The sequence below is a fragment of the Panthera uncia genome, chromosome B4 (genome assembly GCF_023721935.1).
Source record: "Panthera uncia isolate 11264 chromosome B4, Puncia_PCG_1.0, whole genome shotgun sequence".
Taxonomy (NCBI): Eukaryota; Metazoa; Chordata; class Mammalia; order Carnivora; family Felidae; genus Panthera; species Panthera uncia.
Genome location: NC_064809.1, coordinates 114,337,418 through 114,359,004, shown reverse-complemented (window position 1 = coordinate 114,359,004; position 21,587 = coordinate 114,337,418). Strand labels below are relative to the sequence as shown.

At 43.0% G+C, this 21,587-nt stretch overlaps 2 protein-coding genes across 3 annotated transcripts in view; one reads left to right on the top strand and one right to left on the bottom strand.

Moving 5' to 3' along the window:
- Positions 1–1,419: 1,419 nt before the first annotated feature.
- AMDHD1 (amidohydrolase domain containing 1) lies at positions 1,420–18,527 on the bottom strand. The gene is made up of 9 exons (XM_049626108.1): positions 18,318–18,527; positions 16,985–17,091; positions 15,299–15,363; positions 12,809–13,086; positions 10,346–10,571; positions 7,821–7,945; positions 3,850–3,943; positions 3,110–3,270; positions 1,420–2,246 (listed from the first exon to the last, which is right to left on the bottom strand). The coding sequence occupies exons 1-9, from the start codon at positions 18,452–18,454 to the stop codon at positions 2,159–2,161; spliced, it is 1,281 nt and encodes a 426-aa protein (XP_049482065.1). The 5' UTR covers positions 18,455–18,527; the 3' UTR covers positions 1,420–2,158.
- A 469-nt stretch (positions 18,528–18,996) lies between these two features.
- CCDC38 (coiled-coil domain containing 38) overlaps positions 18,997–21,587 on the top strand; it is a 59,079-nt gene continuing 56,488 nt past the window's right edge. For both annotated transcript variants that reach the window (XM_049626106.1, XM_049626105.1), the window contains exon 1: positions 18,997–19,267. The gene's annotated coding sequence lies outside the window, so the exon portion shown is untranslated. The remainder of the gene's footprint in view (positions 19,268–21,587) is intronic.

The window sequence follows — 21,587 nt, the reverse complement described above, 5'->3', positions numbered from 1 at the left end:
CGTTCATTAATTCATTCCTTGATCACCTGCTATGAACCAGTCACCATACTAGATCCTGGGGCACGATAAGGTCCCTGCCCTCTGTTAACTTAACATTCTAAAGGGAAAGACAGTTAAAACCACAATGCTATTAAATCTATCATGGAGGATGGGTGCATGGTGGGGGTGTGGAAGGACTAGATTTACCACATAGAGAAGTGAGGGAAAGCAGTCCAGGCAGAGGGAAGGCCTGGAACAGCAAAAGCAAACTGTGTTTTGAGGCACAGTGTGAAAGCCAGTGTCGCTAGGGGTCTAGACTGCAGTACTTTTCAGAACTTAATTACCGTACAAATAACCTGGGGGCTGGTTAAGACACAGATCCTGATTCAGCAGGTCTGGAGGGAAGCCAAAGTTCTCATTTCTAGCAGGATCCCAAGTTGCTAGGGCTTATAGGACACTGGCCTGGGAGGACTAAGGCAGTTCTGGGTGGGTATCCTCTTCTCTTTCATTTTAAAAAGACATTAATGCTATTTGTTTAAAGTGAATGCCTCCTAGAGGGAAAATAGGGTGCACTTCTCCTTCTTATTCCATAGGCGTAAAGATATACTTCTGTGCTAAACACACCTAGTCTTTAGTTTTGGCCTTTATATCTATCGCCTGCATCCCAAACTCCGACTGCTGAGCAGGTGCTTGGTCATTGGGGAGGCATCACCCACAGCAACCATCCATCTCCCACACCTCCTCAAACTCCTTCACCAAGCATATGAAGGACAATGCTCCAAAGACCCCATGCTATCAGGGAGCGACAGTAATGTGCAATGTTACCCATAACCTCCCAACAAGGGGTATTTTGGTTCAATATATATGGAATACAGTAAAGCCTCATTGATTCAGGCTTTATTAACCTGAAATGGGTGATAATTTGGTTAACATTTACTTCTCAAATCATTTATTCATAAATAGGACAAAGTTTAATAATGCAGTTGTGATTATAAGGATGATCAAACATTTAAAAAGATTTCAAGTTGGGGCACCTGGGTGGCTCAGTCGGTTGAGCATTTGACTCTTGATTTCAACTCAAGCCATGATCTCAGGGTTGTGGGATGGAGCCTGTGTCAGACTCCACACTGAGCCTGTGCTCGAGGGGTGCTTGAATCTCAGCCTGCTTGAGATTCTCTCTCTCCTCCTCCGCCCCGCCCCCCCCCGCCCCACTCCGGCTCATGCGCACTGGTGCACTCTCTCTTAAATAAAAAAAATAAATTAAAATAAATTAAAAAATTAAAATATTTCAAGTAAACTCATAGGGCTTTAGAAACACCGATTTATATAGTCATCCACTATTTCTTTATGTGTAATTATGTAATTTGTTCATCTCCCAAATAGCTGCAATAGATAATACCACTGATCTACTTCCAGGGCTGGAAACAACAATAATAGTGACTACAAAATTTATTGAGAGCTACAAAAATTTTGTTACACATTTGTAATGTGAACAATCAAAAACTTAAAAACGACTTTTAAAAATCGCATTAATGGATTTGGTCAAAATGCATCCTTTCGAGGAAGGCCCCTGTACCCATGTATAAAATGACAAGCCTTGAAATCTGTTGTGCAGCTCTATTGTTAGAATTGAGAAGAAATTAGAAATATAGGGACACCCTCCCATAGGAGACACTAATTCATTCAAAGAACATCTGTAAAGACAAACTATGTGGGGAAAGGACTAGCCTATTATAGAAGGCTACACGTGCTTAGTTTGGGGCATATCACTCGGATTTCTCACCATCCCCTAATTTTCACTAAATGTAGTTTAAAAACTGAAACTTGAAAAGCAGAAATAAAATGGGATTTCCAAGCCGTGTCTACCTAATTGCCAATCTGCTTTCCCCACAAAGGCATTTTGGTGATACTCCATCATATTAATCTTCAAAACATTTGTAACAAATCTCTGTGAGATGATTTAATGTTATAAGATTATGATCCAATTGATTTACTTATTTATATGTCCAGGTACACATGTTAAAAGAAAATAAATTTATCTCTTGGTTTTTTCAAGTGGATTAACAAAGCACTGAAATATATCTGACATCACCCTGGTAAATTACTATGGTATTTTAACTTTTACTACAACTGCATTGACTTATACAGTCGAAGAGTCTTCTCTTTCTTTTTAGATCTTTCATTTTTTGTAGATGACTTTTCCTTTAGCTATAACATATTCAATTAATTCGTGATGGCCTCCAAACTGGTAAATCAAATGCTCCCATCTAGAAAGAAATCAAACGTACTTTAATGTATACAAGCCAAAATTATCCCTGTGTCAATAAATGCTAATTTAAAAATACATTCTCTCAAAATTTCTTCATACTTTGTCACTGATATTTGGGCTTTTAAAAAAATAGATTACATGATAACCGGTCTACGACTTAAATACGGTTTAATGATGTTATTTAAGTATTTGATCTTAACATATTTGATCCTATTAAGTGATGTACAAAAAGTAACATCAGTATTATTTTCAATAGAGAGAGTGAGGAGTAGAATTAGAGAGCCTCTTTCTTCTGTCGAACACGAAGTCCAAGGACTGCAATAGGCTGGCTAGGGTCAAGGAGCCATGGGATTAACAACTTTAAGACAGAAAAGTTAAGACTCAGTTGTCACACTGGGGGCCCAATTAGCAGCAGGCTGTGGGTGAGTAACCAGGGGCAGGAAAACTTAAGCCTTTGGGGATCTGGTAGGAGTGAGAAGACGCCAGAGAGGTAATGAATCAGAACCAGGGTGACGAGCCAGAGTTGGGACATGCGTGCCCAGCACAAGCATCGGTCAGAACTCCAGCAGAAAAACTTGTGCTGGGGGGCACAAGTCCCAAGTCCAGGTCAACAGAACAAAAACCTGAAGATCTATGAAAGATGTAAGACAGATGAAAACACTGGACAATCTGGTCTCCTCTGTGTGGTTTAGGATCTGTAGGCAGACTTTCTGGTTAGAAAGGGATGATGATAAAGGAGATTGGGGGGCATCCGAGCCTACACAGAGCCTGATGCTAATAATTAGCAGAAAAGGCATTTAATCCCAGTCTATATATTACAACGGGCATAAAAGAAACTAGTTCAGTTGGGAGAGCACTCACCTGGACGAATTGATGATAATGAGATCTCCCTGCTTACCAACTTCCAGAGATCCATGTGTGTGAGATTTTCCCAGCGAATAAGCTGCATTGATAGTGGCAGCCGCCAAGGCCTCAGGCATGGACATTCTCATGTTCACACAGGCCAGATGCATGACCATTGGCTAAGGCAAGAAAGAACAGTGTTAGAGGAAAGTAACAAAATGGCAACTTCTACCTGGACATTTCTCAACGCAGCACAACCAATAATGGAAATTAAATATATAGGAGGAACTGGCTAAACTAGTATGAGAAAAGTTATAATTCACATGTAAAGATTCTTATGCTTTGGAGAAGATCCCTTTATTAATACAGATTTCCCACCCCCACCTCCGCCACGTATGGAGTATTTATTCACAACTTTTCAAGACCACTAAGCTCCCCTCCACACTCACTCACTAAAACTTCTTTGAGCTTGTGCTAACCTCCAACACAGGAATAAGCTACTGTCAAACCACAACGCCCAAGGCGGAATCAAAAAATTATGCAGGTAGAACTTTCTCTCCCCTCTCTATGCCTGGAGGCATTTATGTGGGGCAGAAATATCCAATTATTCTGTCGTCTACACTTTTTTTCTTGTTTCACAGGAAAATATTTTTTAGATCTTTGGAACATTTTAGCAGCTACTGAACTAGTTTTAAATTATTTATACACTTGGTGGAAGACCGATTCCCTGCTCAGAAAGGCACATTAAAAACAATTACCATTGAAAGGCAATATGCGTTAGGGTTGAAATCACTGCCCAGAGCAACGATTACCCCTTCATCTAACATCTTCCTAGCCCGAGGTTGCTTCAGTCTAAGACAAGAGGGAAAAAGAAAAAAAAAAAAAAAAAAAAGATGTCAGTCTCTGGAAGTGGGGCTTCTGCAGACTAGATGTTCAGAATGGAAGCAGACTTAAGATATCCAACCCCTCTGTGTTCTGGAAGAAGAAACAGAAACTCAAGGTTAAGTGATTAATGGTGATGTGGAAGCCTAGGACTTCTGACTTTTATCATTCTGCTTTTGAAATGACTTGGCTATGCTTAACTTCTTTAATTTGGGAGTGTTCATTTTGGCAATTTTTTGAATGTTTATTTATTCACTTAGAGAGAGAGAGAGAGAGAAAGAAAGAGAGAGAGGGAGCACACATGCATACAAGCAGGGGAGGGGCAGAGAGAGAGAATCCCAATCAGCCTCCACGCTGTTAGCACAGAGCCGCTAGATGGGGATCGAATTCACGAACCCCTGAGATCGTGACCTGAGCTGAGATCAAGAGGCGGCACTTAAACTGAGCCACCCAGGTGCCCCTATTTTGGCAATCTTTATATACACCCAGAGATTCCTGCTAAGGAAGAAAAATACAACTTAAATGTTTTCAAATGTAACAAACTTTTTTTTGACTCTCAAATATAAACAATGAAGTTTTAAAAAATGTTATTTCTATTAACTTCAATTTTGCAATTTTTTATTCATATTTCTCTCCCTCCTTGTGCAGGGGGTGGGGGGAAGGGTCTTGAACATTTTTTGTGGCCCTTTAAAATCCTGAAGGCCCAAGAATCTAATATGTAAAATATTTGTGCTTCTTCCTAGGGTATATGTCTCCCTGACCTCCTTGGCACAATATTATTTATTCTTTAGGACATGACACAAAAGTTATGTCAGAGATAAACAGAGCCAAACACTAGTTAAAATGCTGAAGACAAACTGTATTCAGTAATAACGATTGCAGAAGGGAAAAGAGTCCTATGTGGATTGGACTGTTTTGATCTGTGCAGTGCTAACTGGGTGTTTTAAGAAAGAACGAGGAGATCAGGAGGAAAAAGGGGCAGAGGGAGTTGAGTAGAGTCAGGGAAGTGAAAATTTTCTAAAAGCACGAGAGATGGGCCAGTATGATCTGCGTTTGTTCACGGGCACTGGTTTGTTCTCTGGAGGAGAAACAAACTTCACTACCTTTACAAAAAGAGGGAGGGGCGTAAGCTGGTTCAGTGTACCCACCAGGCTGGGAACTAGGGACAGAGTTGTCTTCCAGAATGTTTGCCTTTTGAAGAGAGGGCTCTAAGGTCCTTGAGGAGACAATCCTGCTTGGGTGGTGGAAGATTTATATCTCAAAGGAGCAGAGAAAGGGGCACCTGCATGGCTCAGTCAGTTGAACGTCCGACTTCGGCTCAAGTCATGATCTCACGGTTGGTGAGTTTGAGCCCCACGTCGGGCTCTGTACTGACAGCTCGGAGCCTGGAGCCTGCTTTGGATTCTGTGTCTCCCTCTCTCTCTGTTCCTCCCTGCTCGCTCTGTCTCTCTCTCTCTCTCTCTCTCTCTCAAAAATAAATAAAGATTAAAAAAAATTTTTAATTAAAAAAAAAAGGAGCAGAGAAAGAATTTACAATTGCAAGCTTTGTAAAGTTACTGCTGTAAGAGGAAGTCCAGGGGTCCAGCTTCCTATCGCCTGGTTTTGTTGGGACAAACACTTAATTCCCCTGTCAGGTTGGGCTTTCTCAGGCAGGCACTTTATTAAGGGGCACGGGTCATCCTAGGGATGCAGTCTTGAGCTATCAGACTCTACGCTAGTATTTACTCAGGCTCACAGTGTCGGGGGGAGGAAGACAGATAAAATCGGTTGTGCTGAGAGTCTACAGGTTTTACTGGCCAAGACTGAGGTCCTTGAAACATTCACAGTCTATGACTGACAATTTGCAGGACGACCTGGGATAATGTTCCTCAACTAGGATAATATATGAGAGGAGGTGGGTGAAGCAGAGATAAGGGTGAGGAAAGGTAGAGCTTAAAATTTCCCCACGGTTCATTCTGATGGCCTCCCCTCCCCTTCCAGAAATACTTCAGGAGGTAAAAAAAGAAAAAAAGAAAAAGCAAAAGTGAGGCTGTAGAAGTCTCAAGGGAGTGCCAGAAAAACTAAGGTGAATGTATCCGGAATAAATTTAAACAGTACACACAAAGATGCATAAAATAATGATTACAGCAAGTCCTTGAGTAGCATAAGGCAACTGTTACTCTGGAAATGAGAGTCAAGAGAATTCAGGGCAGGGGCACCGGGGTGGCTCAGTTGGTTGAGCGTCTGACCTCGGTTCAGTTCGTGATCTCATGGCTCATGAGTTCAAGCCTCACATCAAGCTCTCTGCTGTCAGCACAGAGCCCGCTTCAGATCCTCTGTCCCCATCTCTCTCTGCCTCTATCTCTCTCTGCCCCTATCCCGCTTGTGCACCTTCTCTCCCCACCCCCTCCCTCTCTCTCAAAAATAAACAAACATTTGGAGAGAAAAAAAGAGAGAGAATTATGGCATCCCCCTCTCTCTCCACCCCCCTCCCCCACTTGTGCTCTCTCTCTCTCTCTCTGTCTCTCTCTCTCTCTCAAAATAAATAAGCATATAGAGAGGGGAAAAAAAGGAGGGAGAATTCAGGGCATGGCAGGGAGCCCTGCAAATTGCTCCTGTTGGCGAGATCAGAAAAATTCCAGAACAGAGAAGCCAGAGAGAAAAGTGTGGCCTTGTCTGTGATTCTTCCTGTTGTCCAAACTGCGTGACCAACCCATCTTGCGGTGACCACAGATGGCAGCCCCCTCTGGCAGCGGGACAAAGCTCTGACTTTTATTGCTGAGCTGCCCTTCATACTTCAAGTGTCAGAGTTTCGCTCCATCTTAAGAGATTCAAAGTGAGTTAAAAGTGTTCCTTGGTTGATGGAAAATTAACCAGATTAAGTATTGATTGATGACTTCGGTTGATGATTGCTGAGACTTGCTGTAAATGCCAAGATACCAAGGACGGTTACTGATTGATATTTCCTGGTCGTAATCTACATTATGTCTACTCTTTACATTAAGAGAATAGTAATAATAAGAGAAATGTATAATATTATACATATGTGTATAAATCATACTGTATTTGAGAAAAGCACTGCAATATTCCTTTCTTCTCTCTTATAAAGGTTACTCAAAGCCTGGCTTTTCAATCGCTAAGGCCGAGTGTCCCAATCCCAGCACAGTTCATATTGTGGCTGGGTAATTCTTGGGCAGGACAACTCTCTGTAGTGGGAGGCTGCTCCGTGCACTGTGGGGATGTTTAGGTGCATCCCTGGCCTCTACTCACTAGATGCCAGCAGCGCCTCCTAGTCATGACAACCCAAACTGCCTCCAGACACGGTCCAATGTCCGAAACGGCAGTTATGAAGATGAACTATGGGCTAGGTGCATTCAATCCATAGAGGGCAAACAGCAAAATTCCTGGGAAGATTTCACAAAATATACTTAGACATCTCCCCTTTCCTCCCACCTCCGGGGTTTGTGAAGATTGTGGTACCTACTTGCATCCTCTTAGAAAACAGCTTCTTCAGATTCTGAATATTGCTAAATATCTCTAACATCTTATGCATGTTTTTTTAAGTAGAAAGTCCATTACATTGTTTTCTAATGATAAAAGTGATGCATGATTTTTAATTGGAAAATCCCAAAAAAGGAGGGAAAAAAAGAATGAGAAAGCTCCACTCTTCCCAATAATCCCACCACTCAAACGCCATTTGGGTCCAAGCTCTTTCCTCAGAATAATGCATCTCTGTACATGACTCCAGAATTGGCATCTCCCATGGGCTCAGTTTTCCTGATCTGCATTTTTCAGGAATTTGGAAGGGCAATGAAATACTATTTAGGCATCTCGGTCTGCATCCTCACAGCTTGCACGAGCAGCTCACCTCAGCATGTAGGCAGTGGTGGGCAGGAGGACAGCGGAGCTCCTGGCCGTTGCCATGGCAGCGATGCCTTCATCGCTCACTTCTTCCAGGTGACTGATCGCCTGAGCTCCCAGCTCAGCTCCCAGCTAAGCAGAATGGGCAGAGAGAGAAAGGTTTCACCACCAACAACAATAATCAACAAAGTGCCAGAACATTGTTTTCCCTGCAAAAATAAACAGCACTCTATTATGAAAATTTCTTGGCAACTGCCTCTTGAAAACAGAAGCCCCCAAAAGGGTAAAGGCTTTGTCAAGGACATTCACTTGAAAATGAGCTAGTGTGCTACTTTAAAAACTATTCTTAAACATAAGGGCTTACTGATATTCTTCAGGCATTTGCTAAAAAAGAAAACTTCATGAATCTTATGGATCAGAATAGAACATTGAGTGACATTGGTAATAAAATCTGATTCTTTTAGCATCATAAAAACACCATAAAGAAAGGTATATTGGATTGCATTGCACTCAGTGAAAAGAGATCAATTAAGAAAACAAACTTTAAAAATGGAATTGTATGTATAATTCGAGAATATCTACTTGAGCTTGATGTCTCTCCAGGTGAAAAGTCTGGGCTTGATTGTCAGAGGAATACCAAGAGGAGGTAATCTTATAGTAATAATGAGAACATGGCATTAAAGTGGGTTTCTTCTCAGCTTGACATATCCCCCCCCCTTACACACACACACACACACACACACACACACACACACACTGCCCCAGTCTGAAAGGTGATATGGTAAGCACTCCAAGGCAAGGAAAGTAGACTAATTTTTGACATTACACCATGGCCCAGGGAGGCAGCGATGCCCACACCAGGGCAGGAAAGAGCCGGCCCCACATCAGTAGGAGCTCAGGTCTAATAACATTTTGATTTGGGCTTCTGGAGAGTCCAATGTTCCATAGACAGACTTTGCTCCCCAGGGGGAGTTTCTTTCCAACTTTGGAATCACCTTCACTTTTCCAAACTTGATTTGTTCATCCTGGATACTGACCTCTATTGATTTAACTGGCCAGTCACTCTCTATGACCAAGAGTATCTTGTTGACCACCTAGTTCACATTCATTCAACATTCAACAAATATTTACTCTCTAAAGGCCATCTGTATGCCAGGTATTGTGCTAACCCCCAGGGATAGGGCTGTGAAGGTGTGGGTACAGTCCTCAGTGTGTTTACGGTCCAGTAGGGATCACAGAGGCAATTTGAACACAGTGGGACAAGCATACGGAGGGACTATAACCCATTTTTGGAGAGCTCTGGGAAGGGTCCCAGAGAAGTGGTAGCTAAGATGAAACATGGAGGGGAGTTAGAGTGAGCCAGACAAAGGACACTCAGATTAGAGAAAGCATATCCAGAGGCATGGGGTATTAGGTATACTAAAACTATTTACTGTGGTTGGCTCATGGTAAAGAGGGCAGAGAAAGGGGAAGATGGGAGGTGAGCGAGAGCTGGATCCTGGTAAGTCTACATGTGCTGAGTTTGGGATTCATCCTGCCAGCACTGGTGAGCCTTGCAGGGGTTTTCAGCAACAGAGAGGAAAATACGATGCACTGTAGGGAATGGATTAAAGGAATGAATTGAAGTGCAGGAAGTGTGGATGCAAGGAGAAAAGCTGTTGCGGGAGCTGAGAGCTGATGGTGGTTTGAACCAGGCAGTAGGGTGAAGAGAAGTAAACCGAGAGATATTCAGGAAATAAACTGGGAGCTTTTGCAGATTGGTTGAAATGTGACAGGTAAGGTGGGGAGGAGACCAAGTGATGTCCAAGTTTTTGGCTTAGGCAATACATAGGTAAATGGGGTCATCCACTGGGCAGGAAACACGGGACAAGATTTGGAAGTGATATTAAGAGATCACATTACATGTGCTGTCGTTGAGACACATGTGGAGTATCCACATCTGTATTTTTGCCCCAACGGCAGTTATTTATTTTGCTCCAGGGTTTAAAGGAGTGACATCTAGATTCACAACTGAGGGAATTTTGTCTGTTTTATTCACTGCTGAATTCTCAGTGCCTAGGACAGTGCCTGGCACACACTCAAATATTTGTTAAAAGCATGAATAAATGAATCTGAGCAAGACATGCAGATCAGAAAATCATCCGGTGACTACTAATGGGGCACTCCACCAACATTCACCTGGAGGCTGCCACAGAAAACCCCTGGAAGCCACATGTGAACTTTGTAGACTCTGCCAGTGTAGCTTTGTGTTCCAACCAAGCTATGTTCTGAATTTGATAAACAAGATCACAAAGGTACTTCTCTTCCTACTAATACCACCAGCAGGTGATAATAAAAGTAAATGGCTGGCAAAAAAGTAAATTTCTAATAGAGGTCAGCGATTCCAAGTCTCAACCAGACCGGCCCTCGCATTGTTCAAACGAGTTCTCCCATTCTCTATCTTTTCGAAAGGCCATTCCTAACTCTGAACAAACTAAGGAAGTTTTCCACCGCACGAGTCTTGACAAAGGAAAAGCCAAAGGTCAACCACACCTCAGCAGCCTTCATAGGATGGAGTTCATCCCCATGAAAGTTAATCTGTAATCCTAGATCTTTTCCACTTTGAAGAATCCTTCTGGTGGAATTGAGATCAAAGACGCCTTTCTCACAGAACACATCTATATTGTCCACGTGTATTTCCCCACGGCTGCCAAGCTCCTTCAGCTTTGGGAGGTGGTTATTGATGATTTCATCAGCAGCTTCTGTAGCAGTCTTTCCTCTGAGGGAAGAAAATGAGATCACATGGGAAAAACAATTTTTTTAATTGAAGAAAGGCTTTTCTGGCACTTGAAGAACCTGACAAACTGTAGGCAAATGACCCTAAGATAGAGAAATAATTAAAGCTATAACTCAGGAGTCTTAACAATTGGGCTATAGCAGGGATATTGACGAGATTTCTGTACACACAGACCCTGGACACAGAGACTCAAATGGCTCATCCATTCTGGTTCAGCCATGTTGCCTTTGAGAATGCCAGCAAGGCTCCCTGCCTGAGAAACTAAACACTCTTTTCAAAGACACTTAGAGAACATCCTGGATGCTTCCCTGACAAGCACCTGCAGGGCCCCCTACCTGGGCCCTAGCAATCACTCTGCCATTTTCTTCTTCCACACTATTTCTAGAAGCATCAGCCTAAGGCTTCCTATCTCACCATTTGGAACCACAAGGAAAGAGGATCATGAGAGGCCCTGAAATTCTAAGATTCTGAAATAGTTATATATTAGAAAGGGCTGGGCTTCTGAAGTCAGACAGACACAGAGCTCTACTATTTGCTGGCTACACAACTTTGGACATGCTATTTAGCCGTCATTTGGCATACTCTGAGGCTCAGGCTGTATGTATCTTTGGGGATCAAGATGTAGACCTCAGAGACTCATTAGCAGATGGAGAACATTCCGTAAAACTTTAGCACTATATGGGGTACCTGGGTGGCTTAGTTGGTTAAGCGTCTGACTTTGTCTCAGGTCATCATCTCACAGTCTGTGGGTTCGAGCCCCTTATCGGGCTCTGTGCTGACAGCTCAGAGCCTGGAGCCTGATTCAGATTCTGTGTCTCCCTCTCTCTCTGCCCCTCCTCTGCTCACTCTCTGTCTCTCAAAAGAGAATAAAAAAACATTTAAAAAATTTTTACACTTTAGCCCTATATTTGGAACATAAAAGTCTCTTGTTCCACAAAAACCATTTTGGTAGGAAGACAGAGGTGGACCATGAGGAGACAGGCACTTACGTATATTGTTTCCAATTCTCAAGACAATCATATAGATAGTGTGTTCTCTCACTGCTTTACCAATTCTCAAAAGAGTTAAGGGATGCCCTCAAAATCACCCAGTGGGAAAGTAGCCAAGCTGGATTCAAACCCAGGTCTGGTATGGCTCCAAAGCCTGAGACTTTTCTACCATGTTACACTGCCTTTCATCCACCTTATGTTCCATTTGGGGAAAAATTAAAAATCCATTTTCTGTAGACAGATGTCCCAAAAGTTTTAGTGCAGTTTTAAGCTTTAATAATAACCTCAGAAGTAGAAATGCTAAACACATACAAAAGCATCATTGGAAATATTAAGTATTTATGTTTCAACTTAATTAGTTCTGTGAATTTTAAATAATAAATTTAATGTTAATTTTTAAATTTTCTCTGATTAAAAATGATAAACCAAAAATTCACATTAAACTTGTTTTTCAAATACACAAAGTGAATAAATGTAAAAATATATAAATTATTAAACTTTCAAATAATTTCTGTAAGCCTGTGGCACTTATGTATCTACATTATCAAAACTCAAAACTGCACTAAGACTTTGCCCTGTTAATTGTCAAGTCCTGGATTTCTTTGGACCTTTTAGTTCTAGAACTGCAGGCTTTTGGGTCTAGAAATTTCAGGACAGATAAAGTACGAAGGCAGAAAGGGGCATAATTCTCCCATATAGGAGAAACTTTTTGGATAAAGGTAAAGCTAAAAAAACATTTACAACAAGAAAACATGTTTGGTGCTAAACAAGTAAACAGATGAACAAAATTAAAAACCATTCTGAGTCTTCTTGCCTTACAGATGTGATCTATCTCCTACAGAGTGTTTCTCTGAATCTGTAATGTGTGATTATGCTGTCACGGGCAACTATTTACAGTAGCATCTGTCATTTTAAAGGATCTATAAGGGTTGGGGGGCATTGCTTTTTGTTAACCGAAAGAGTTTTGAACATGTCTTCCTCCTTCATCATTAAGGGACTAGCAAACTGATAGGTCCGGTGGGGATCGCCTTCCTAAAACCACCAGCATGAGATGTCTATTAGAATCAGAACACCTCTCTAATGGCTTCTACCGGACTCTTCTGCAAGAACTAAAGCGTGGATTCACCTCCACTCCCATGAGAATGTATCCCCACTGAGGCACCACCTGCCCCCTTCCTTCTCTGTTGTCAATGCCCCAAATCAAAGCTGGGTGCCCCAGGTTGAGGTTACTTTGGCACTGAGTGAGCCCCGCAGTAAGTGGCCGAGATGCCGATGGGCCCCTGGCGCCGAGCGCGCTCAATCACACGCAGCATCTTGAGCTCCGTCTCCAGGTTGAGGCCGTATCCGCTCTTGCACTCCACCAGTGTGGTGCCCGCCCTCATCATGCACTGCAACCGCTGCTGAAAGGAGCAGAATAGCTCCTCCTCCGAGGCTTGGCGCGTGTGCTCCACAGTGAAGTTGATGCCTCCTCCAGCCTGGTGAATTTCCATGTACGTGGCTCCTGCCAACTGAACACAGGGCTCACCCTTAGGCCAGGCACAGGCACGAGGTTGCAGGCAGGTCCACAGAGCCTACCTCCAGGGGTGATATTCAAAATAATTTAACAACTGATATGTCAGGGACACTGGCAGATGGGAAAGGATGCTGGGACACATAGCCGTGGAAGCCCCTACTCTGCCCGGGTGATGGGGGGGCCGAAGGAACATGGGTACCTCAGGAAGGACTGGGGTGGCAGAAATGGGAGATGTGGTGGGGAGCACTTCCAATCTCAGGCAGCAGCAACAATTTACCAACCAGCCCACGAGTATTTCAGTATTTTAATAACCCAGTTGGCCCCAATGTGTGCCAGCTAAGACTCTGTCTATCTGTAGCATCTATGGATGAGAAAACAAAGCTTAGACAATTTGGGAACCCCACTGCAGCTATTCCAAACATCTACTAAAGAGACCCAGGGGGGTTTCCACCTCTCAGTATCTGGCCACTAGAGTTTGGGGCCTGACCTCTGTGACTCAAGCAGAGAAGCTCTTCCTGGGATCCCACTGGGCTCCAGTTACTCTAGGCAGCAAGAAGTGTGGTGCAAACAAAGTATGCCAACCTGGGATCCCCCTGTCAGAGTTTTTCATCTGGGTTCTGCCATGGCGAGCTGGTGAACTCACTCAACAGCCATCCCTTTTCTGGGCCTCACGTTCCCCATCTATGTAATGAGATGTTTGGACTGCAAATCTCTAGGATTGTTTTTTTGGCTCTGAAATTCTGTGCTTTAATAAAGAAGTCTTAAAAACAGCTCTAGTGTGTGGGGCGCCTGGGTGGCTCAGTCGGTTAGGCGTCCAACTTCGGCTCAGGTCATGATCTCACGGTTTGTGAGTTCAATCCCTGCATCAGGCTCACTGCTGTCAGCACAGAGCCTGCTTTGGATCCTCTGTCCCCCTCTCTCTCTGCTCCTTCCCTGCTGGTTCTGTCTCTCTCTCTCTCTCTCTCTCTCTCTCTCTCAAAAGCAAAACTGAAACAAAACAAAAACAGCTCTTATGTGTTGAAGAAGGTACACAATATCTGAAGAAATTTCTTAGCTGTTAGGATGTACACTTAAAAACCAATGTGAAGAAAAGAGATGGAAGAACCTTAAATGCATACTGTTAAGTGAAAGAAGCCAGTCTGAAAAGGCTACATACTGTATGATTCCAACTATATGATATTCTGGAAAAGGCAACACTAAGGAAACAGTAAAAAGATCAGTGACTATTGGCTCTCAGGGGTTGGCGGGGAAAGGGATGAATAGGCAGAGCACAGAGAAACTTTAGGGCAGTGAAACCCCTCTGTATGATACTATAAGGGTGGTTACGTGTCATTACACATTTGTCCAAACTCATAGAACATGCAGCGCCATGAGAGAACACTAGTAACTATGGACTCTGCATAATAATGATGCGTCAGTGTAGGCTCATCAATTGTAACAAAGGTACCACTCTGGTGGGGGATGTTGATAATGGGGCAGGCTGTGCATGTATGGGGTCAGGACGTATATGGGAAATCTTTGTACCTCCCACTCAATTTTGCCATGAACCTAAAACTTCTCTAAAAAATAAAATCTATTAGAAAGAAACAATGTGAAAATGGCTCCAACCAGGGATGTGAGGGCTGACCGTGGCTAATTAATGAGTTGTGACACAGACTACACCTTCTATTTCTTAATAAGTCTCATTTTTCAGGGAAAAAAAATACAAGACTTATTTTATTTTTTATGATTAGCAATATATTTTTCCAAGTTGGAACCAATGAATGGTGAATTTCAAACTGTTTCCTGGAGCCCCTCCAAAGGCTAGTAGGGGTGGAGAGGTGAAATGGGGGAAGTGAAAGAGAGGAGAAACTAGTAGAAAAAGGCAGCCCAGCTCTGTTTTAAAAGGAGGAGTCTAAAACAAACAAACAAAAAACACACACACATACATACATACATACATACATACATAAGGATTCTACAGCTAAAATTTTTTGAAAACTATCATACCTAAAGATTGCTGGCCCTATGCATAGTATAAAGATTTGGACAGTTATAAGTCAGTTTTGTTGTAATTTATTTTCCATAGTCCAGGTCAGTAAAAAATATCCATTAAAAAGAAATGTAGACATATGTTGTTGCAAAGCTTGATAGCCTAACCACTCTTTAGAAAAAGACGTGTCTGTATTTGTGCCTTATTTTGATGTGCCATCATTTACTGCAGTTACCTTCATTGCAAACTCGTGAACTCTTTCACCAGCCCAGACTGGATGTGTGTGTGCATCCACCAAACCTGTAACCAATAAATCAAATCATTTTTAAATCTGAGAAATAGAAAGCCCTTAGATAGTAGGCAGACTATCTCGAACCACTCTTGGGAAAGCAGGTGATGGTCAGCCATCTTGGAGGATGATGGAGGAAGAAGAATTTGTATGGTTTCCTCCACCAAGAGGAAGGAAGCCTCTCTGCATGGCCGGTCTAGAAGCCTCTAATGGAGGACATATCCAATAAAGAAACACAGCTTCTTCTGCCCACTAAGCCCATGCTCACTAAGCATCCTGTTTTAAAACAGGATGTCATAGCTATTAGTTCAGCAAAACCAAGGACTGTATCACCAAGGAATAACGTGGGTGTGAAAACAGAATACAATCCCTCCCAACTTTGAGAAGGAAAAATATGAAATCAGAAATATGAATCTTTCTTCAAAAAAAGAAATGTAGGGGCGCCTGGGTGGCTCAGTCGGTTGAGCGTCCGACTTCGGCTCAGGTCATGATCTCACGGTCTGTGGTTCGAGCCCCGCCTCAGGCTCTGTGCTGACAGCTCAGAGTCTGGAGCCTGCTTCAGATTCTGTGTCCCCCTCTCTCTCCGCCCCAACCCTGCTTGTGCTCTGTCTCTGTCTTTCAAAAATGAATAAACATAAAAAAAATTTTTTTAAATAAAAAAAAAAAGAAATGTAGCTTAACTGAAGAGAAACTATAAAGCAATCATTTGGATTGTTTGTTTATCCAGGTCTAACTCAGTAAAGTGTGTCTTTCCAGAATATTTTGAATACCTTGTGGATTAAAAGTCTCATTAATAAATAGTTCTGATTGGACTAAAATCAAGAATCTCTATTCAGATTGCGTTCTACTATTTTCTGCTTGTTTTCATAAGGTTTCACTCTGACTTTAGTTCCTGACTCCCAAGAGCCAGAAGGTAGAAGTTCTATCAGGTATACATAGTATACATTTTTAAAATGTAAATTTTAGCCTCTATGTTTTGTATAGAACTCAAAATTTGTGAAACTTGCTTCAGATGATTTCATGAAGCCATAGAACATTATGTAGGAGATGATGGTTAACAAACTGATTTTGTTGTCAATCATTAAAGATTTAAATAAACTTCAGTGAAATCTCTAAGGATCCCCCACACACACACACACACACTTTTCTGCCTAGAGATGTGTTGTTTCACACTCTCTGTAAATTTAGAGTATATTCTGGTATTAGAAACAGCAGTTTGCCCTATCTGCCTCCCATATGAAATAGACTAGTAAAGTTCTTCCAACAGCCTTTGAACCTAAACACACCACAGCTGGTTTCTCTCTAGCATGTGAGTGGGAAGAAGTGAAGTGAATGAATGTTTGATTCCCAGCTTGCCCTTTACCTGTCCAGCAATCTTGGGTAAGATATTTCATTCCTAAACTGGAGGTTTCTAATGTGTAACATATAGATAATGATACTTTACAGGGCAGTCGTAAGGATTCAAGATGAAAACATGTTTGTAAAGCAGCTTAGACATTCAATAGTAGAAATTCAATGCACAGTAGCTATTATATTTTAGTATTATTTTGAGACCCTATTTGAAACAAGCTGCTACTCTTCTTTATGTTACTAAAACTGGATGCAGGGCTTTACTGAAAAAGAGGTTAATACCTGGCAAGATGCATTTCCCAGAACAGTCAATTCTTTCTTCAAACGTTTCTTCAGAAAACAGTGTTTGGATAGCATCAGCCCGACCAATGGCTTTTATAAACCCATCCCTGAATAAAAATCAAGAAATAATTACTAAAGTTTGGGGAAATACTGTGGAAAAGCTGACTAATGATTTAAACTATGTTGCCCATGTGTTTTGGTATCAGTCAACATTTGTTGTATTTCCTACTTGCATCTGTGTCTTTGAAAAAAAAAAAAAAAGACTCTAGCCACATGCAAGGCAAAAAGCCAAATCATGTGTACAGAGATTGCCAGTTGTTGGCTAAGATCAGTGTTCCCTTTCCCCCACAGCGCTAGATTCCTAAATTTTAGCTGAAGACATGACCACCCAGAATGAAGACTACATTTATGGGTTTCTCATCAGCCGGGTGTGGCCCATGTGACTAAATTGTAACCAAAACGATTTTTTTTCTCATCCTATTTCCTACTATCTGGAAGGTGGACACCATAAGGAGAGGCGGAGCAGCCATCTTGGGTGATGAAGTGAGTGAGAAAGAGGGTTGTGCACAGGAGAGCAAGATACTAGGGCCTCTGGATTCTATAAAGTACGGCCATCAATTAGCTCTGGATTCCTACCTCTGTGCGGTTCTGTTATGCTTTTAACTAATTTTTAGCAATAACACTGGGAATGTTGTTGTTTTTTTTTTATCACTTTGTTAATTAAAAATAAAACACACAGTCCCTAAAAGCTGGACTCTTACACAACCCTAAGCAGCCTCAGATAAGAGCCGAGCCCATCTTGCGCAATCGCGATGCCGTGGCGCTCTCCAATTCAAACAGGCATCCAAACTCCATTCCCACTGCAGGCTCACCCTCCCAAACTTTGGCTGTTCTTTTACTCACGTCATTGCAGGAAGCACAGAAGCTTAGTGAAAACTGAAAATGTCCCCTATTTTTGGTAGCTGAATCTTAACTTCCTATCACCCCAAACCATCACTATCTGAACGTCTTCCGTGGTGCTCAAGCTTTAGTGTACAAAGGGCTGGAGAGTGTTTTGTAAAAACTTAAAGTCCCAGAACTCCACCGCAGAGATGCAGATTCCAAAGATCTGGAGATAGGGGGCAGGGAGGGCGTGGGGTTCAGCTTGAGAGCGTTTTTTCACCAAACGGCAACCGGAAGCTGTCACACAAGGTAGGTAGCAACAGGTGCCTAAAAGACAGGCCTGCAATGGCTCTCTGGATGCCGGAAAGCTTTTTTTTCCCCGGTTGCCTCCAGAGCGCACAAGTTAGGGAAAGGGGGCCAAGCCGGTCCCCCCCAGCGCGCGGCCACTTACGTGCCCACCACCAGGCTGGCGCCCTCCAGCACGGCCAGGCTGTGCAGCGCGTCCCGCGCCAGGAAGCGCTCGCCGCGGGCGCACACCATCACCACTTGCTGCGCGTTCTCCAGCAGGAGGCGGTGGCCGCCCGCCATGTCGCCGCGCGCCGCGGGTCTCCGGGTGGCCGCGGAGCTCGTGCGGCGGCTGGCTAGCAGGCGGAGGAGGGTGCGGGTGGGCGGGCCGCGCCCGGGGCAGGGAGGGTGGAGCCGGGGCGGGCCCTCCAAGCCACCGCCTTCCCAATCCGCTGGGAACGCGCGCCTTCCCCCCACCCCCCGACCGTCGCAGCTGCAGTGCCTGTGCCAACAACCCGAATGAGGATTAGTAATAAATGTTATCATGGAATCTCTTGTGTTTTTTTGGTCGCCCTCTTATTTTCCGAGTAAATGTGGAGACTGTTGTCCCTACTCTCCAGATTAGGAAACTGAAGCTGGGTCACCGGGAGAGAGAAGGGTGGGCTTCGTCGATCACGTGGCCAGGCGAGTCGCTGAGGGAGTCACCGAGGGGCAAGGGCGCCCAGATGGGGCCGAATGGGGGAAAACCTCTGCTCAGGGGTAGGTGCGGGAATCAGGCACAGAGAGCCGGGAGGCGCAGTGTCGGGGAACCTCTGCCCAGCCGACTGGGACGCGACGGGCCGCGGGCAGAAGGAACCTGAGGATGGGGAGGAGGGGGCTGCGGTGGGAGTTGCTCCTGGGTCCGCGCGGCCGAGAAGCCGGGTGGCGGGTGCCACGCACAATTTTCGGTTGGCCAGCTCCGCTCCAGATTCCCCTACCAGAAGGTCCCCGAGATGAAGCGGGATCCAGGCGAGGGAGGATAGAGCCGAGCCTAGAGAATCGATTGGCGTTTCTGTCCTTCCGTCCCGGCTTTCTGAAGGATAGGTTGGACCGGCTCCTGGATCCAAACTCTTGGAGGTAAAAGTGGTTTCAGCTCAGTGCCCCCCTCACCTCCCATCCTCACACCCAGCTGTGACTGGTGGGCCTACCCTCAATTTGCCCCCAAGGTTGGAGACAGAATCAAGTTTGTTTACGCAAGATGGTCTGTAATTCTCACCGACATCTCTTCTTGCCTATCAACTGCTGTGAAAACACTGGCAGGCACTGGGTTTTAAGTTTCTTAATCATTTTATTTTGTTTAGACGCTTTTATTAGAAGCTCTGTGTTAGGTTGTGGAACTTACAAAGACGGGAAAGGCACTTTCCCTGCCCAGCAAAGACTATAATCAAAAGGAAGGCATTTGATAAACACGAATAACAGACCATAAACGCAGGCTGAGACCAGTAAGACCATAAAATGTAAAAGAAAGTCAATTTAGTGTTACTTAAAAGCCATTTAAAAACAAAGAAGAGAAAGCAAAAAATCCTTTAGATGAACAAATAAGTAAGAATATACTTTAGCTCTCATATTTTGGCCATTCAAGAGAGAAACCAATTGGTAGGAAAGAGAGGAATTCAATAGAGAATGTGAATAAAAGAGACCCTACGGGGGGGGGGTGCATATATTCCTCACAGCTCAGACACATAATCACAAACAGATGTGTGTGTCTATACACAGTTTTTTTTTTTATTTTTTTTAATGTTTATTTTTGAGAAAGAGACAGAGCATGAACAGGGGAGGGGCAGAGAGAGGGAGACACAGAATCCAAAGCAGGCTCCAGGCTCTGAGCTGTCAGCACAGAGCCCTCTGTGAGACTCGAACCCACCAACCTCAAGATCATGCTTGAGCCGAAGTCTGATGCTTAACCGATTGAGCCACCCATGCTCCCCTATAGTTTTAAAGAGAAATGTAAAATAGAGAAATAGTACAAGAGAAATAGAAATAGTGAAAAGCAAACATAAAGTCATAATTCATAGAAAAATATTAAAATTTTATATTATAAAATTTTTGCTAAAGATTTGAATCTGTTACATTTTGCAATTACAGGCCTATTTGCAGACTTATGAAGTTGTAGACGTAAAGGAGAGGGTAAAATTATAGAAATATAGAAGGCTTTGGGGTTCGATAAACTTGTCTTAATCCTACTCTGTTACTTATGAGTTGTTTGACCTTGGGAAATGTACTTAACTTTCCTAAACCTCAGTTTTTTCATCCATTTTCTCATGCCTTTTTCTATTTTATGGATTTGTTTGAGCTTTATATAAGATGAAATGTAAAACACTTTGCCCAGTGCCTAGCTCAAATTATAGGTGTACTTGTTATTATACTACTATTCATTTTAATCCTGTTATTTGTCTTACGAGTTAAAGTTAATTAAGTTAATTAAGTTAAAGATTTCAGCCACTAGATCTCCTGCCGGGTTCACAGAATGTACTATGAACTTAAAGCTTACAAGTTTGGGGGGAAGTCTAAAAGAAATAGTCATTCTTTTCATGGGGATTTTTATTTGTGAGTGAATTGAGTGCATCAATTACAGTCCAGATATACAACATTGCCTGAAAAGCCCCTGCAGACAAGCAAAAAGGATAAGAGAGAACTTCTCTCCTCCTTGGTCATTGTTAAATACTTAATTATAGATAATGTCCTTCGCAATAACCAACATCCCTATAGCATTTCTTAGTTTACACAGTATTTTTCACATCATCTTACTCACATTGGCTGACTTCTACTCCTGTACTCTTTCTTCCTCTTGACCCCCAGTTATTTTTTTTCAGTTTGCAAAAGGGGCAGTCAGAAATGTCAATAGAAAAGCCCACACAAAATACGCCAGCAAGGCCTTAAAGGTCAAGCTGAAGGTAATTTCCTCATCACTGTGCTCTGCTTCTGACCTAATCAAGAGAGGCAGATCATTAAGCAGGCCAAGGACCTAGTGGTTCCTGGCTCTCAGGTAAACAAAAAATTGCTAGTTCTGGTCTCTCCACACCATCCAAGGACACAGTTCACAGCCCTTTCTCCTAGTATTTGTCCAAGTGGGTGGGAAGGAGGTGGGAAAAAAAAAAAAACAACAACAAACTGAAAGCCATTGAGTATGAATGTGTCTAAATCTTTGCATATGGGAGATAAACAAAGCTTTTTATCTCCTACTGAGAGACTCTGGAAATCCATTTTCACCGAGTTATAAAGAGAGTTGAGAAAATCAAACACAAATTGCTCTGAATAGTATCTGGTAGATACTGTTATTGTCCATTTTAGGAGTTGGTCTCAGACTTTAGGGTTAGGCATTATAAAACCCCATTCTTCTTTTTCCACTTCCATAAAGCTTGGAGTGTTCAGAATGCACACAAAGGTGGGTCAGGTA